The 17,770-nt window shown below is 44.1% G+C and overlaps 1 protein-coding gene across 9 annotated transcripts in view; it reads right to left on the bottom strand.

Annotated features, from left to right (window-relative positions):
* The window catches only part of prima1 (proline rich membrane anchor 1), a 104,807-nt gene extending 87,245 nt beyond the window's left edge, over positions 1-17,562 (bottom strand). For 2 of the 9 annotated variants that reach the window (XM_069916202.1, XM_069916201.1), the window contains exons 1-2: positions 15,645-15,925; positions 15,369-15,525 (exon numbers count right to left, since the gene is read on the bottom strand). In XM_069916202.1, coding sequence (XP_069772303.1) covers positions 15,369-15,525; positions 15,645-15,722 — 235 coding nt within the window. In that variant the 5' untranslated portion in view covers positions 15,723-15,925. Of the gene's footprint in view, positions 1-15,368; positions 15,526-15,644; positions 15,927-17,175 lie in introns of those variants that run through there. The other 7 variants (XM_069916204.1, XM_069916200.1, XM_069916205.1 and 4 more) reach the window with 6 other exon arrangements.
* Between the last annotated feature and the right edge of the window lie 208 nt (positions 17,563-17,770).

The raw sequence follows: 17,770 nt of genomic DNA, 5'->3' as shown, positions 1-17,770 counted from the left end.
GTATCCTCATATCAAGCCCCACAAACTGACTGAAAGGAACCATCATCATCCTATGGGATGGATCGACGGAAGAAGATCAAAACCTAGAATACCCAATACACATAATTCCCTGTATCTTCTGTATTTGACATCCCCAGACAAAGAACTTTTGGCAAGTACTCCATGGGATGATAAAGTGCCTAGTGTCTGTCATACCCATAAGTACAATATACACATGCACCAAAATTCTTACTTGCTACAGCCAAACAGGTTTGCAATGACAACAAATTACACCAGGTACTGAAAGGATAGAATAATATTTAGTTACAGTTAGTGCAAGAAAATAAGTGGTGTTTCAACAGTGCAGACAGGTTTTTTTTTATGGTGCTGAAGTGGGGTAGGATTAGGGTAGTAAAGGGAAGTCCAAGAGACTGATAGGTGTTGGGGAAAAAAATCTGTTCTTAAACCTAGAGGTTCTGGACTTCTTGCAGTTTCTCTCCAAAGTTGGCAGCAAAAAGAGGATGCGACCAGGGTGATGGGTGTCCTTTATGACCTTGGGTGCCTTCTTGAGGCAATGCCTCACTTAGATGTCTACAATGGATTGGAGGTCAGACTCTGTGATGGACCTGGCTATATTTGCTACCTTCTGCAGCATTCTACAGACCTGGACACTCACAAACCAGGCTGGGATATAATCAGTGAACCACAGAACATCTGTAGAAATTTTGAAAGAGTATTGGACATGCCATATCTCCTCAGACTTCTTTGAGAAGTAGTGGCATTGGTGTTCATGGTTGCCTTAATGTGCCGGCTCCAGGAGGGATCCTCTGACATGAGGACTTCCCAGGAACCTGGGTACAAATCCTCTCCACCACTAACCCATCAATGCAGACAGGTGCATGGCCCCTCAACCTCCCTTTCCAAAATCCACAATAAGCTCCTTGGTCTTGGTGGGATTGAAAGTGTGCTTCTGGCCACCGAACCAGAGTCCCAGAGGCTCCTGGATAAACCCCTGCCCTGTCAGGAATGTCTTGGTTTCAGAGGCTCACTGACGCTGGTGAGGGATTGCATGTGACATTGGCTGAAATAGGGCTTGGCTCTACTTCAGTACACTACAGTGACCAACCTGCAATCATCTCTCTCTAAAGATAAATAAAGAGAACAAATTCCTTCACTATCTATCAGTACAATGCCAACCTACAGGAAAGAATGAACATTCTCACATTCTGTACATGAACCAATATATACCTCATTGTGTTTACTGTTATGTTCCACAGACATATCCGAGCAAATTGAAGCTATTTCCTTCTCCTAAAGTTCAGAGTTTCTAAGTTGGCTCCAATTAGCACCAAACTGAGAGGCATCTCACACTGTCGGGTCAATATAACACATTTATAATTGTTGCCAAAGTCATATTACCCCCTCCTCTCAAAGCTGCTCCAAAAAACCGAGCAAGTTCAGCTCAGTGCAACGAAACTGAAAATAACTGCATGATAATCACGCTTTATGGAGGCTGAGAAGACCGAGGCAGGCAAGGCTACCAGCCAACACCCTGTTAACTTTCTACAGGAGCTCTATCAAGAGTGACCTGGCAACATCATGATACGGTTGCTCTAGAGCATTAGATCGAAGGTCAATCCACAGGACCAGTAGAGTGGCCGAGTGGATCATTGGGATCTCCCTCCCCTGCCATCAATGTGATCTACCAGGATCGTTGTCCGAAGAGGGCTCGCAAAACTGTTAAGGGCCCCTACTACCTCACACACAGCATCTTTCAGCTACTCCTGTCGGGAAAGAGATACAGTAATATCAGAGCCAAGAATCACCAGGCTGAGGAGGAACAGGTTCTTCCTACAGGCAGTGAGACTGCTCGTACAATCTCTCTGAGACTCAAGTAATTATTTAACAATATTTATTTATTTTTATATATGTATTGTTCATAAATCACTTGCCAATAGGTATGTGCTTGAATGTTTTTCCACCGAGGATCGAAGAACGTTGCTTTGTCCATTGTACTTATATAATTGGATGGTGATAATAATAAACGAACTTAAATCACTGGCATGTTGTCAGACTGTTGCTTAGCTCAACATAAAAGTGAACCTTCATAGAAGAGTAAAGCAGCGACTCGAATCCTCAAAGGCAGCTGGCAACAGGTGTCTTTTATATCGAATGTACCCCCTTCACCAGACACTTCACTTTAAAGAAACATGGGAAGTCCAGGTGCTGGAACCTAGGAACAAGCAATGAGAACCTGGAGGAAGGCAATGGGTCAGGCAGCATCCATGGAGAGAAGCATTTCAGGTCAGAACTTGTCACCCCCTCCTCTCAAGCTACTCCGAAAACTGAGCAAGCTTAGCTTTGTGCAATAAAACTGGAAATAACTGCATACTAATTATACTTTATGTCTGATTTACATGATGAGAAGACAAGAGGCGGGCAAGGCTATTGGCCACCATCCTGTCAACTTTCTACAGGATCTCCATGTCCAGCTACATCACAGGGTGGTCCAGTTGCTATATAGCCTTGGATTGGAGTATCTTTCTTTTAAAGAGTGGTTGACAACATTTCTTTAATTATTGGTGTCTCCTCTCCACGACGTGACCGATCTTGTTTTGCCCATGTTATATCAATTTAAACCCAGACTGAGATGCTGGAAATAAAAGAAAGATTGGAACCCAGAGCTTCAGTGCTGATTAATGTTCAACAAACATAACAGCTCAGAGCAAGATCAGAAGGAAGTACTCGGATCATGGATGACGATATCTGACATGATCTAATCATCTAAATTCTGATAAACGTCAGAATCATCTGGTGTTACTTGGTGGAATCGAGGGAAAATTAGCTTCACCCGCGTTTAGTTTGAAATGATTGCTGGTTCAGCTCCTAGCTTGACTGCATTCAGCAACAACTGCTGCTCGAGTCTCACCTGAATCGTGCAGTGATTATTATTGTGTGGCAAAAGATGGAGTTGATTCTGATCTTGAATGCGTTAACTGAGATACGAATGCATATCATTTTGATAGTTTAAAAAAAATAGATATATTGCACGGTAACAGGCCCTTTCTGCCCCATGAACCCATGCTGCCCAATTACACCCAATTGACCTACAACCCCAGTACGTCTTGATGGGTGGGAGGAAACCCGAGCACCTGGAGGAAACCCACACGGACACTGAGATAACGTTCACACTCCTTACAGACAGCGCCGGTTTCGAACCCTAGTTGCTGGCACTGCCCCAACTGCTAACGATGCCATCCTTTTTATTGCACTTTGACAGTTAATGATCATTTCCTTGTGAAGATTAGCAAGCCTCCATTAGAAAAGTTAGAGACACGATTTAGTTTTACCAATGAAGTGTAAGCGGAGATAGTCAGCAGTATAAATAATTTCTGCAAGTGTTTTACTGGATACCAAATGTAAGGGAACTAACACAAATCAAATTTACCTGTCCAAGAATTTTAAAATTGTGCTTACCTTGCTTTAGCCATTTCGATCATTATTCCATCTTAATGGAAGGGTAGATCCTCATAAAGGCAAAGCTGTGTGCAATCAGCCTGACCCAAATCAAGATCCGTTTTTAAATTCAAGTTCGAAAGCACTGACTCTAAATCAGAGCCTCTAACAGCAAATATTTTTCTCCACAAGCACAATCTGGCAAAGTCCTCGTTCAGGCAAGGTTGAGGTGGCTTTACAGTGCAATGTGCAGTAACTATGCAAAAAAAAAGAAATGGACTTCCAGGAGTTTCAGTGTGAACACTCCCATGCTAGTTTGTTTCCCGTGATTATCCTATTCCTTACCACTAGGATCTTGTTATCACATTTAGATCTGTAGTTGCGTTAATTGGAGGTTAAAATCCTGATTGAATTGGTCCTTCACTCTTCCGACCGGTCTCCAGCCAAAGGAGCTGCTCTGTCATGCTGCTTTATGCTCACTCCAGGGAAAGCAAACATGGGGTTGAAATGGACAGCACTGACAAATAGACATGGGAGTCAGAACTGACCAAAAGAAGGATATCCAGAAATTGTTCTGTGATCATCAACCAATCAGCAATGTTTTGGTTTCAAGTGTATTCTAACAAGCCCCAACTGACTTATTACAACATACAACATAGGCCTTTATTCCCACTGTGTTCACGCTGGCTCCTGGCAGAGCAATCCCATTTCCCCTCTCTTCCTTGCCCAGTAACATATTCTCTCTTAAGTACTCTTCTTTCCCTCTTCCAGACTCTTTTGACTGGCTGCCCACTCATCATTTCATATGACCCAATGGTCAGGTGCAAGAATTTCTTTGAAAACAGACATGAACCAATACTTTTCTAGAAGAAGCAATAACATTAAAAAAAACAACAGCAAAAATTCAAAGACCCCTTTAAGTGCAGCATTTAAGGTCTGGGAAAAGGGTGGTGCTGGAAATGTCTGCTGCTAAATGCTGCCCTCGGTGTGAGTCAAGCACTTACTTCGTTCAGATCAAATTGGCCAGCAATGCACAAGAACATATCTTTATGAGCTGTACAACTCGCAGGTTAATGGCTTTCTGAATACGAGGGATTGCAGAACCCCCACTAAAGAGGTGTGCATCACAAAGCAAACTGACAACTTTAATTCTCAAACATCAAATGTCAAAGAACAGTGGCAGCTATCTGCAGTTTCTCTTAATTCAGATTCAACAGTTGCTGGGTCGTACAATAAATGATCTGCATTAGAGTTGGTATTAAAACATACAAAGGTACAAATATAACTGTATGAATGTGTAGGTACATGGAATTAATACACACCAAAGGTCTTTTTGCCTATTCCATTTTGCTGCAGTGCAACCATGCTCATCTAGAATCAGTTGAGGTAATATATCCATCTGCTTGTAGTGAAATAAGGGGAATAGTTATTTTGATGTTACCTTACATTTCCTGCATAGGTAATTAACTCCGTGTGTGGGCAATTATAACACAAGGACCTCAAGTCTCACGCACAGCAGCTAAACTGTGTTTTGTATCCATAGTTTATTTCTCATTTTTTCTACTTCACTAAAATGTTATGATCAGTCCTCCTGAAATCTGGTCCGTGAATGATTGACCAAATGATTCTGTTTCATCTTTTTTAAAACAAGGGTTAGGTGGATGTTGGAAACATTTTCCATTTTTGAAGAGCTTCCCTTCAACACATTTCAAAAGGTTCCATAAGCTAATGAAATATTTCCAAAGTACTGCTGTACATGGAGGAAAGATGATAGGCAATTTGGGGGAACATCAAGTTTCTACAACAAAGCACATAATAAAGGGGGGTTCTGCGTAGTGGTGTGCCTGCATGTGGAGTACTGGGTACAGTTCTGATCCCGTGCTGTCTGCAAGAAGTTTGGACATTCTCTCTGTGTCTGCACGGGTTTTCCCTGGGGGCTCATGTTTCCTCCCACCATTCGAAACGTACCAGTGGTTGTAGGTTAATTGGGTGTAAATTGGGTGGCATTTGGCCCCTTTTAAACCCCCTGGGAAACCCTCTTGGGACCTGGATGTGATTACTGGAATCACCTTTCAAATTGCAGGGGACCAACCCATTAAATCACCAGCCCAGTGATTTAAGGGGGATCCCGCTCCCGCAATGACATGTCACGCACTCACCGGAGGTACTGCTGGATGTTCAGATGCTGGCTGCCCGGTGGCATATGCACGCATGCGCTGACATCACCAGAATAAGCGGGCCGGCCATTTTCCTGTTCATATCGCCTGTGGATGCAACCTAGGCAAGTTTAACTGTGTTGCCTGACTCTCAGGTAGGTCAGGGAACCAGTTGGATTCTGATGGGGTTGACCGGGTCAGACCCTTTCTAACTGCCGCGTAACTGGGGAGCTAACTGGGCAAAATGCCTGGGTAACCCCATTTTACACATCAGTTTGAAAGGGCCTACTGACTCATGGGCCAAAATGGCCTGTTACTGTGCTGTATGCCCAAATTTAATTTTTAAAAAAATTTAAAACTTTTAAAGGAACGAGTGACCTTGGACTATACTCACTAGGATTCAGAAGAATGAGAGGGAATGTTATAGAAATGTACAAAATTATGAAAGTTATAGATAGAGGCAAAATAGTGGTTTCCACTGCTGGGTGAGACAAGAACTAAGGGACTTAGCCTTAAGATTAGGGAATATAGATTTAAAGCAGACATGAGGAGGAACTGCTTTTCCCAGGTGTAAGTGAATTTGTGGAGTTCTCTACCCAAGGAAACAGTAGAGGCCGTATCATTCAATATATTTTAGACAAAGTTAGATAGAATTTGCATTGTAGGGGAAATTAAGAGTTATGGAGAAAAGGCAGGTAAGTGGAGCTGAGTTCACTGCCATATCAACGATGATTTTATTACATGGTGGAGAAGGCTCGATGGGCCAGATGGTCTAGTCCTCTTCTATTTCTTATGTTCTTGTATACTTCATTTACCAGACCTTTGGTGTTACCTTTGGGGTATCAGCAAAAACAAAAAACACAATTTGCCAACAGCATAGAGCCAACGTATACAGCCTGGGGATTCATTTTTTAAAAAAATGTGATGTTTTATTGCAAGCACCGAATACAGCAGATATCAGCTAAATGTTTTGTTAAGCTCTCATTAATTTTCTGATTTTTATTTCCAGTTTCCATCAGTATTTGTTTTTCACCCACTACAAATTCATGCAAACATCAAATTACTCTCACCACTTCTAAATAAAATTTTTGTATTCAGAGTAAATGAAAAGTCATAGAGTATTAGAGCTAAACAGCACAGAAACAGGCCCTTCAGCCCATTGTCCCTGCTTGCTGAGTTGCCCATTTGCCTGTGCTTGGGCCATATCACTCTAACCCCTTCCTCTCCACGTACCCATCCAAAATGTCTTTTAAATGTCACAATTGTACCTGCCTCTACCACTTTCTTGGCAGCTCGTTCTGTGTTCCCACACCCTCTGTGCCATAAAGTTGATCGTAGGTCAATTTGAAATCTTTTGCTCTGTCACATTAAATCTATTCCTGCTTGTTTTAGACTCTTCAAACCCCTGGGGTATTATTCAGCCTACCTATGGCCTGCATAATTTTGAATACCTCCAATAGTCCTACCCTATTGAACCATCCCTTATAACTCTGTCCACAATGAAGAGAGTAAAGAGGAAACCACAACAATCAAACTCCACTCAAATATTGAAACAGACTAAATTCCCAAGTCAGAGACTCCTACAGCTCAGATACAGCCCCTTCAGCCGACTGTGTCCATGCTAACTTTTAAGTACTCAAGTAAATCACCCCACAAACCAACATCTGGTCCATAGCCTCCTATGTTATTCCAGGTGATTCCAGTACTCATCTAGATACTTTTTACATGTTGTGAGAGTATTTGTCTCAATCCCCCCCCAAATCAGGCAGTGGATTCCAGATTTCACCATCTGGGTGAAACAAAAATCCTCCTTGAAACCTTTCTCCTTGCCCAAAACTTATGCCCTCCTGTTGTAGGCACCTCTGCCGGTGGGGTGGGGTGTTTTCTCCTTTCTACCTGATATCTTTCATCATTTCTGTACATCTCTACCAGGTAATCCTTCAGCTTCCTCTGTTCCAAGGAAACCAAACTCAGCTGACCAAGCCTCTCGACTGTTTCATCTAATTCAATATCCTGGCAAACCTCCGCCACAGAGACTCTGCAGAGCAATCATGTCCTTCCTAGATTTTTACCACAGACGTTCACTTACTTCCTCTATTGTATTTCTCACTGCCTCATTAAGCAGGAGTGAAATTATTATTAGAATTTACATGCATCTTGAAGCACTTTTATGTAAGTAAGTACTTTATTGTCTTTGTGTTTAAAAAAAAAAGCAAGAAAAATTTTAAAAAAGAATGAAAACAAAGTGAAGAATCAAATGCAGCCTCAATGAAAGATGCAGAGAAAAGATCTGGAAAGAGAAATCATGGCAGGTAATGGCACTGGAACAGATGTTGAAGAGTTTTGGGGTATTGCTTCAGAAAAGTCATATTGCTAAACTTGCATGCAAAGAAAGTTGATAAACCATCAAGTGAAAGGTATCCTAAAGAGGACCATAAGATATACCAAAGAAAATGACAGATTAGGTCTGAACACTTGAACATTTCCTGGGCTTACTAGTATCAACATAGCTGTACCTCATGCATAAGCAATTAATTAATTACTTGCTCCAGATTGAGAGAGAAGAAACTGAGGTCTTGCTGTTTCCTGAAGATGCACTGACAACACAAGGTTCAACAGGGCAGTGTGAAGCTAACTTCAAAATGGACCTCATTTCTTAATAATATGCCTTCAGTGGCATAACTGTGCACATTGGGGTTGCACCTGTGACTGTGCTAGTTGGGGATTTAAGATTCTGAGTGGAGCAGATTTTAAGGGTGGCTCAAAACAGGCATTATTTCCTTCCAGCCCATCCCTCATTTATTTATTCAAGGGTTCCAAAGATTGTTTTCAGCAGGTGTTAGGAATGTCTATTACAATATTTAGATGCACAGAGAGCAATGTAACAGGTCCTTTTGGCTCATGAGTCTGTGCCGCCCAATTACACCCAAATGACCTACAATCCGCCCCCCACTGGTATGTTTTGAACAGTGGGAGGAAAACGGAGCACAAGGAAGAAACCTATGGAGACATGGGGAGAAAGTACAAACTCCTGACAGAGAGCGCGAAATTCGAACCCCGGTCCCATTCACTGGCGCTATAACAGCATTTTGCGCAAACCACTACACTAACCTTACCGCCCTCAGACCAGAAGTCCTTGGATCACAGAACATTGTGTGCAGGAACAGATTCTCATTGCATTCAGCTTTATGACCAGAAGTGAGCACCCAAGCAGTTCAACTTTTACATTCACAAAGTAGATTAACATTTCACTTGAGCACTGTACAACAACTATTTTAATGGCATCTCTGCCCACTATAATATTTGCCACTGAGAATAAAAGAGGTGATACCGTGGGGAACACCTTTATGTTGCCTTCCAAGTTTCATGCAATCCTGAATAAGGCAGATATCATTCTTTATTGCTTCTTGATACACATGTTTAAATACCTGATCTCGCTCAGTCCGAGTCTACAGAGGGTGCAATACATGAAGGAGAAACTCTACCAATACCTTCACAAACCTTCTGCAAGCAAATATACTTTTACCAAGTGTCATGTTTGTAAATATTTTCACATCAGATGCATAATCTAAAAATTAAAATACATATTTAATCCAAGAGCCATGAAAATCTTTTCGCAAATTTAGAATTATGTCCCCAACAGTGAGATGTAGCTCATACCTCATTTGCATTATACTTGTTTTTATATATATATATATATATATATATACACACATCCACAAACTCTCACCAATAAGATTACCTGTATTTCTAAGTCTTTTAAATGCTTAAATATTGTTTAAAATAATGATCATGACTAATTAAAGTGAGTAAGAAAGACAAAGTGTAAAAGGAACACAAAATATTTGACTCAGAATACATTTTAGTTGGGTTCAGCGGGAATTTACCACGTTTATTTGAAATGAATGGTCCAAAGATACACTCACATACAAGTGAAAGGATAAATCAGTGTGGCAATTTTTACTGTAAATGAAGGAATTGCTACAACATTGGTTTCATTTGCTACTGTTAAGAGCCCAGAGGACTCCAAAACACCAGAAGCAACAGAAATTTACCCAAGACAAAAATGTTTTTAATTTTCTTCATACACAAGGGAAAGGTATGCTAAAGATATACCAAAGAAAAGGACAGATTAGGTTTGAACACTTGATCAATATTTAACTTATTTTTCTTTGGCTTGGCTTCGCAGACGAAGATTTATGGAGGGGGTAAAAGTCTACGTCAGCTGCAGGCTCGTTTGTGGCTGACAAGTCCGATGCGGGACAGGCAGACACGGTTGCAGCGGCTGCAGGGGAAAATTGGTTGGTTGGGGTTGGGTGTTGGGTTTTTCCTCCTTTGCCTTTTGTCAGTGAGGTGGGCTCTGCGGTCTTCTTCAAAGGAGGTTGCTGCCCGCCAAACTGTGAGGCGCCAAGATGCATGGTTTGAGGCGATATCAGCCCACTGGCGGTGGTCAATGTGGCAGGCACCAAGAGATTTCTTTAGGCAGTCCTTGTACTTTTTCTTTGGTGCACCTCTGTCACGGTGGCCAGTGGAGAGCTCGCCATATAACACGATCTTGGGAAGGCAATGGTCCTCCATTCTGGAGACGTGACCCACCCAGCGCAGCTGGATCTTCAGCAACGTGGACTCGATGCTGTCGACCTCTGCCATCTCGAGTACTTTGACGTTAGGGATGAAAGCGCTCCAATGGATGTTGAGGATGGAGCGGAGACAACGCTGGTGGAAGCGTTCTAGGAGCCGTAGGTGATGCCGGTTATTACTATTAACTTAACCCCCTTCTAATTCTAAGCACACATGTATGTAATGTGTATGTGTTGAGGAAAGTTCTTTGTTTCACTGTCCCATCTTTCACTTTTCACTTCTCCAACTTCACTGGTATCAGGCAATCTTCCACACTGTGCACACAATTTATCTTCACCAGGCTCTGGTGCTTTAACTTAAACTGTTACTGTTAAGGAAGGTCTTTGTTGGTTTCCAAGAGAGATATTCATTGTTTGTAGGACACACACAAACTGATCTCCTTCAATCAGTCACTTCAGTGTCTTGCTGAAGAAATGTGCCCTCTTTTGGGTTTTTCCAACAGATAACCTCTTCTTCCAGGTTACAGATTCAGGAGAAACACATTAACCAGCCATATCCTCTTGTAATTGATTACAAGGGTTTAGAATAGGCTGAGCTTTGAACTCAAAAGCCTTCTTTAAATGGAGTCTTTACCAAGTCTCCCAATTTTGCATCATTCACCACTAATCTGCTGCAGTAAAAAAATGACTGTCTCTCCCCCCACTCCAAAAAATGGCCTGTTTTCTCCCCCACTTTGTTTGCAAAACCTTATCACCCCTCTTAAAATTACAACCGTCAACCAGCAATTTAATCTTCTGGCACCAGTCTTAAGAGCAACAGATTTTCAGTTCCTGAGCCTGGGGTCCTATACAAACATGCTGTCCAATTAATATGTATTTGTGAAAACCACCTCCAAAGCAGTTCCACTCTCTCTAAAAAAAAACTCTGTAGACTTAAAGGCTCCACGTGCACAGGTTTTTGCATTCGAAATGAGATGTTTGTGAAATGTAACTGAGATGTCTGTTTGAAAAGTGTGACCTAAACTCCCACAATCTAACCTTACCCCTTAAGATATATTTTATTCCATAATTGCATTAACTTATTCTGTAACACTACCTACTTAAGTAATTCTTCAGTGGGTAGAAATTTTTATATATTTATATTATAGAATCCTCTGAGTCAATCTTGATCTTTCGGAAACCAATCTAATTAGTCCCAGTCTCCTGCTCTTTCCTCATTGAGCACTTTTCCTCTATTTATTTAAGACTATAATTAGCTTAGTATCCTCTACATTAACATGCAGCAGATTCCAAAACCAAGATCATTTGTTCTGGAAAGATTTTTTTTTCTTGGGCAGCTTCTAGCTTTTGTCTAGAGTAGACAGGCACACTTTCTCCCAGCAGAACAAAAAGTCATATACTAGAGGACATGCGTTTAGGTGGGGGTGGGAGAGTATTTAAAGATGTTCGGACAATTTTTTTTCTTTGAGCACAAAATGTGGTAGGTGAATCAAAGGGTGGCCAGAGGTAATGTGGAAGTAGCAGTACTGAAAAATGCTTCTAGTTAGACCCATGAATATGCAGGAAACAGTGGAATGTGCAACATGTCCAGGCAGCAGACCTTGGCTTAATTTGGATAACATGTTTGGTACAGACACTTGCTGATGGGCCTCTTCTTTGCTGTGCTCTCTTTGTAAAACTGAATCTGTCCCAATCAGTTATCAACCTTTCAAGTGCTAGATGCATTTGTTATTTTCTCTGTCTAAATTCTTCATGATTTTGAAATCTCCACAAATATCTAATCCAAGAACAACTTCGGTTGCACAGTTTTACCCAATCCAACACATGACAGTTCACATCTTAAGGGGTAAGGATAGACTGTGGGAGTTCACACCCTAAATTTTGATGGCAAGTTTAGTCAGTGACCAAGTTGCAAATACAGTAGTTCTACATAATTCAACAAATTGTAACGAGGAACAAAATAGCAAAATACTTTCCCACACAGCTTACAGCAGAATACTTAAAAGACTGGTGCGTTGCTACAATGCCAAAGCTGCCACTGGTGCAGCTTTATGACCAGAAGTGAGGACTTTCAGCACTCTGACACGAGGTCTTACTACAGGTTTAAACCACCTATAAAAGGGGGCTGGTGGCTTTTTACTTATACAGTTGCAGTCAGCTCCAGGGGGGCAGTCGGCTAGTGCAGGCCTCCAGAATGGGAGAACATCCCTTCCTTCCCTCCCTCCCCAACCCCCTGTTGAGAAGCTCTGGAGAGGACCCTACAAGGTAGGGGACCACAGTAGCAGAACAGTGGGAGGCTTGGGAGCCAAAAAACTCACACCAGGCTTGCGTGAACCAGGAATTGGGACCCAGATTCATGTGGGTGCTGGTGATGAGCAGGGCTCCCGAAGGAATTTTGGGGGATGACAGCTGACAAGAATTTCATTCTTGCTTATTAAGACAGTGAGAAATTCAATAAAATCTGGAATGGACACCACATTCTAGGAAGGACTTGGTTGCTCTGCAGAGTTTGTGTGGAGGAAGTTCACCAGGATATTGAATGAGATGAAGCAGTTCATTCTTGAGGAGAGCGTGGATAGGCTAGGATTCCTTTTCCTTGGAGCTGAGGAGTTACCTGATAAGAGATGTACAAAAACTTTAAAATCAATCAGGTAGAAAGGAGAACGACAGGAGTTCAAAACCAGATCCTGAGGTGAGTCATTTGGATGCCTGGAGCTTGGATTCACCAGTGGAATAGACAGGAGGCCATGCAGCCATGGAGAGTACAGGACTGCAGAAGGCAGAGGCATTGGAGGTGGTAGGATCTTCGGACACTCAATATCTCTGAAGGGACACTCTTTTGCTTCTCCTTCGTTCATCTTGATAGGGGTGCTGGACTAGTAGCTCATCTTTGTGTGCCTTTATAGGCAACCAAAAGAAAACAAATTTTGTGCACATGACAAAAAAGGGATCTTGAATGTTCTTGCATTTAAACATTCTTGCATTCACTGAAGTGGTTAACAGTAAACTCCAGTTCTCAAAAGCAATAATGTTTCTATCTTTTATGAAACTACATATCAGTGCTTTGGGATATTGGCTGGTAATACTTGAAGTATGGTGCAGCAGTTGTTCAGCTGTTGAATTTGTTACCTCAAAACAAAAGTTGCATTTCCTAACTGCTTCTCACTTCTCTCTTGGACCTGAGCAAAACAATTTAATTCTGCGAACTCTGACTTGTAATTATTGTATAGCAATTGGATATTTTCCTTAAAAGGGACCGAACACTGTCTGATGCACGACAAACTACAAGACCTCTGCACTGACAAAACATGTATTATTTCATTTTGTACCTGTAGTGACATGGAACATCCACTAGAGATGCATAATAAAATGCATGAACAGTATTTTATACATTTGACACAGACAAAGTTGTGGTGGCATTTTTTTTCCAATTTTACTAGTAAATTCCACACAAATATTTTCAAGTGAATAGGTTTTACTCACAGTAATGGGACAAAATACATTTTACAGTGAAATATTTGAGACTATAATGCATGCGACATAGACAAAATTAGTTGAGGCATAATTCTGTAGAAAGTGGCTGTAAATTATGCGAGATAGAATTTGACAGAAGCAAGGTGAAACTTGCATATCAGAACAGAAGAGTGACCATCTGAAGCAGACTACAGATCCATTTTCTATTGAGTTAATTAGGCCAATTACTGTCACTGTGTTGTGGCAGGACCATTATGTTCGAAAATATTTTTTCCCTTTTGTTGACAATTTATGTCAAAAATTACTACGTACTAATATCTTCATTCAAAAGTTAAACTAAGGGTAAACTAAACAAAGTAAACAGCCTAGTAAAGTTGTGTTGTAACACATCTCTGCATCAGTGGTTGACAAAAAATAATCAAAATAGGAAATAGTCCTTTGCAAATGCAACAAGATTGCTTAGAAAACGATTCACCATAGGAGGATAAAGTGCACCTTTCATAACATATTACAGAGAGAGAGCATCATTTTATTTTCTAATACTCATGAATACATCTTTTGCAAAATAGTACAGGTTGTGAAAGCTGATCCCACAAAAATCTAACTTGGGACTTTTTCCCAAAATGTTTGTTATATTTCCTTCACTGTCACATTATCAGAGAATGAATATGCCCAACCTGGTGTTAGGCTGAAGTTGCATAATCTCATGATTACAAATGAGGCAATTTGATCTGCCACGCACTGACTTGATCTATTGTTAGTGTACTCAAAAGCCTGAGGCAGGCTTTCAGTGACAGCTTGCAAGTTTACCATTTGCAAAGCTTGGCCGTGCACTGAGCATTTCATAAATCTCAACATGGAAAATTCTGAATAACGGTGTCAAAAGGAAAAAAAAATTAAACATGTCAAGAAGGGGTGTGAGAATTCATTGAATGCAGCGAGAAGTCTTCTCAGGTCGGATGGGATAACCATAATTTTGTCCCAAAAAAATCCTTTTAGACTTTTCCTTGAAAAGAATGACTATTTGATGATCACAAATTTTCACGTCAACCATTTACAGAAAATCTCAACTAAGTTCTGAGTAGCAAAAACGCCAGCAAATGTAAAAAAAAACCCATTCCAACATCTATTTTTATGGAAGGGGTGATCTGGGGTCGTTTCCTCTTAAAATATTCAGAGTGTATTTTTAATTTGTGAATTGCCTATCCTTCTTTGATTGTTTATAAATGTAAAGGGACCTTCCACAAGATTTTGTGGATTTGTTTTTGATTGGTCGTGTGTCAGCAAATTTCTAATCCTAACTTTTCAAGCAGATGGAAGAACCCCAGACAGGAAAACTGCTTTCTATTGTTTACAATTTATCTTTCTCTCTCTGCAATAGTAAATCATTTTAATCTTCTGCCACCGTAAAACTTTGCTTAGGTTGTGCTTTCATGCTTTCGCTGTGTGCCAAGTGTCATCAGAAACGCCCACAACTGACCGGGCAAAAGGGAGGGTCGGGCAACAACAACAAAATCTCTCGCTTTCTCTCGGCCTTGCCAAGGGAAAGTTGCGACAAGGTCTAGTTCAAGATTTCTTTCAACTCCTGACCTCTCCGGGGAGGGATAAGCGGAAAGGTGAGGCTTATCCTCAACCAGCCCGGGTATCTTCCCTTCTCCCGGGGGCCACACTCTCTCTCTCACCCACACACAGGCACATCACAGAGGGAAGGTTTTCTACTTACTTAGAGTCCCCACTTGCCGGGGCGGAGGAGGGGGCGGCGGCGGCGGCGGCGGCGGGGGTAGCGGGGGAGGTCGACACGAACAGATCTCATGGCAGCCGGCAGTCTCCGTCTCGAACCCAGACCCTCCGCCTGACTTCTGGAGCTCGCCCCGAGGAAGCTGGCAAAGACACTGGAGTTAAAACAGGGGAGCCCCCAAAAGACCCACATAACACAAGTAACAATCGATCTTCAGAGGTACGCCTGCTCGCTGCTGCACGGTGACCGAGGGTGACTTACCTGGAATATAAATAACAGGGACAAGGTAATATAGCGATTCAGCAGGCGGGGAGTCAGCGGGAGGTGAACAATCAGCATGGTCTGTACTTCAATCTCAGCAGCAGGTACAAAGTTAGACTGGGCGGGATTCCGAGTTTGGCAACGCAGTTTAACTCTTCTAACCGACTTGGTTCGAAACTTTCACGGGGGAGGTTTGGATTTTCCTTCCAACTAAAGTTGACTTACTCCCCGGGGCATGAAGCAGATTGGAAGAGGTTTTTTTTTTTGGGGGGGGGGGGTGGTTTGAGTTGGGAGTTTATCCACAAAGTGCCGAGGTTTGGTTCAACTCTGCTTCCACTGCACTCGGAGATAGGGGGGGGGGTGGTGGTGGTAGTGAGAGGGGGGGGGGGGTAGTGGTAGTGAGAGGGGGGGGTGGTGGTAGTGAGAGGGGGGGGTGGTGGTAGTGAGAGGGGGGGGTGGTGGTAGTGAGAGGGGGGGGTGGTGGTAGTGAGAGGGGGGGGTGGTGGTAGTGAGAGGGGGGGGTGGTGGTAGTGAGAGGGGGGGGTGGTGGTAGTGAGAGGGGGGGGTGGTGGTAGTGAGGGGGGGTGGTGGTAGTGAGAGGGGGGGTGGTGGTGGTAGTGAGAGGGGGGGTGGTGGTGGTAGTGAGAGGGGGGGTGGTGGTGGTAGTGAGAGGGGGGGTGGTGGTGGTAGTGAGAGGGGGGGTGGTGGTGGTAGTGAGAGGGGGGGTGGTGGTGGTAGTGAGAGGGGGGGTGGTGGTGGTAGTGAGAGGGGGGGTGGTGGTGGTAGTGAGAGGGGGGGGGTGGTGGTAGTGAGAGGGGGGGGTGGTGGTAGTGAGAGGGGGGGTGGTGGTGGTAGTGAGAGGGGGGGTGGTGGTGGTAGTGAGAGGGGGGGTGGTGGTGGTAGTGAGAGGGGGGGTGGTGGTGGTAGTGAGAGGGGGGGTGGTGGTGGTAGTGAGAGGGGGGGTGGTGGTGGTAGTGAGAGGGGGGGTGGTGGTGGTAGTGAGAGGGGGGGTGGTGGTGGTAGTGAGAGGGGGGGTGGTGGTGGTAGTGAGAGGGGGGGTGGTGGTGGTAGTGAGAGGGGGGGTGGTGGTGGTAGTGAGAGGGGGGGTGGTGGTGGTAGTGAGAGGGGGGGTGGTGGTGGTAGTGAGAGGGGGGGTGGTGGTGGTAGTGAGAGGGGGGGTGGTGGTGGTAGTGAGAGGGGGGGTGGTGGTGGTAGTGAGAGGGGGGGTGGTGGTGGTAGTGAGAGGGGGGGTGGTGGTGGTAGTGAGAGGGGGGGTGGTGGTGGTAGTGAGAGGGGGGGTGGTGGTGGTAGTGAGAGGGGGGGTGGTGGTGGTAGTGAGAGGGGGGTGGTGGTAGTGGTAGTGAGAGGGATTGAGCCCCGCCAGGTCTGCCTTTTGCAATCTCAACGCCGGGCTTGCATCCAGGGATTTTTCTTAAAAAGAAAAGTTATCAGAAACCAAAGCTTCTGCACGTTTCAGTGTTACGAGCGGCAACGGGGAGTGGGGAGGTCAGAAGACACCGCAGCCGCTCACCATTCGCTGAGTGCAGTTCCTTTAACGGCCCCCCCTCCTCCTCCAACCCCTCCCCGGGCGAAGCCGAGCACCTCCGACGGGGTTCAGTGTGTCCGCGGGCTCCGGCCACCGTGGGACATGTGGAAGGAAGGGCTGGGCACCTGCGGCGTCGTTGCAAGGCTCCGTCCAACCCTCCCTCTCCTCCTTCATCTATCTTCAGCAGGGAGGGGGATGGTGGGTTACCCCCCCCCCCCGCAACTGTAGCGAGTGGGGTCCCGGGGGCCGTTGCAAACGGTCACATCACCCGGCTGCTATCAGACCCATCCCCGGATCGAGCAGGAATCGTCCCCCTGGTTCGGCATCCTGCAAACAGTCTTCACTCCAGCTCGCCCGGAGGCTGCTCTGCACGCTGCAGCGATTTTTCATCCCGGTGTGTGTGTGGCACAGCCCCCTGTGTGTGACAGCGCGGCTTGGATTTATTCCACTGGAATATCTGCCTGCAATGGGCATTGCTGGAGGCTCGCGACGTCTCCAGCCCAATCCATGGAGTAGGATTGGCATAGGCATTGTCCGGGGCTCACTGCTTCCCCTACAACCCGCGTAGACGCGTCCCAGC

This window comes from Narcine bancroftii, chromosome 2 (assembly GCF_036971445.1).
Source record: "Narcine bancroftii isolate sNarBan1 chromosome 2, sNarBan1.hap1, whole genome shotgun sequence".
Lineage (NCBI taxonomy): Eukaryota > Metazoa > Chordata > Chondrichthyes > Torpediniformes > Narcinidae > Narcine > Narcine bancroftii.
This window is presented reverse-complemented; position numbering and strand designations above follow the sequence as displayed.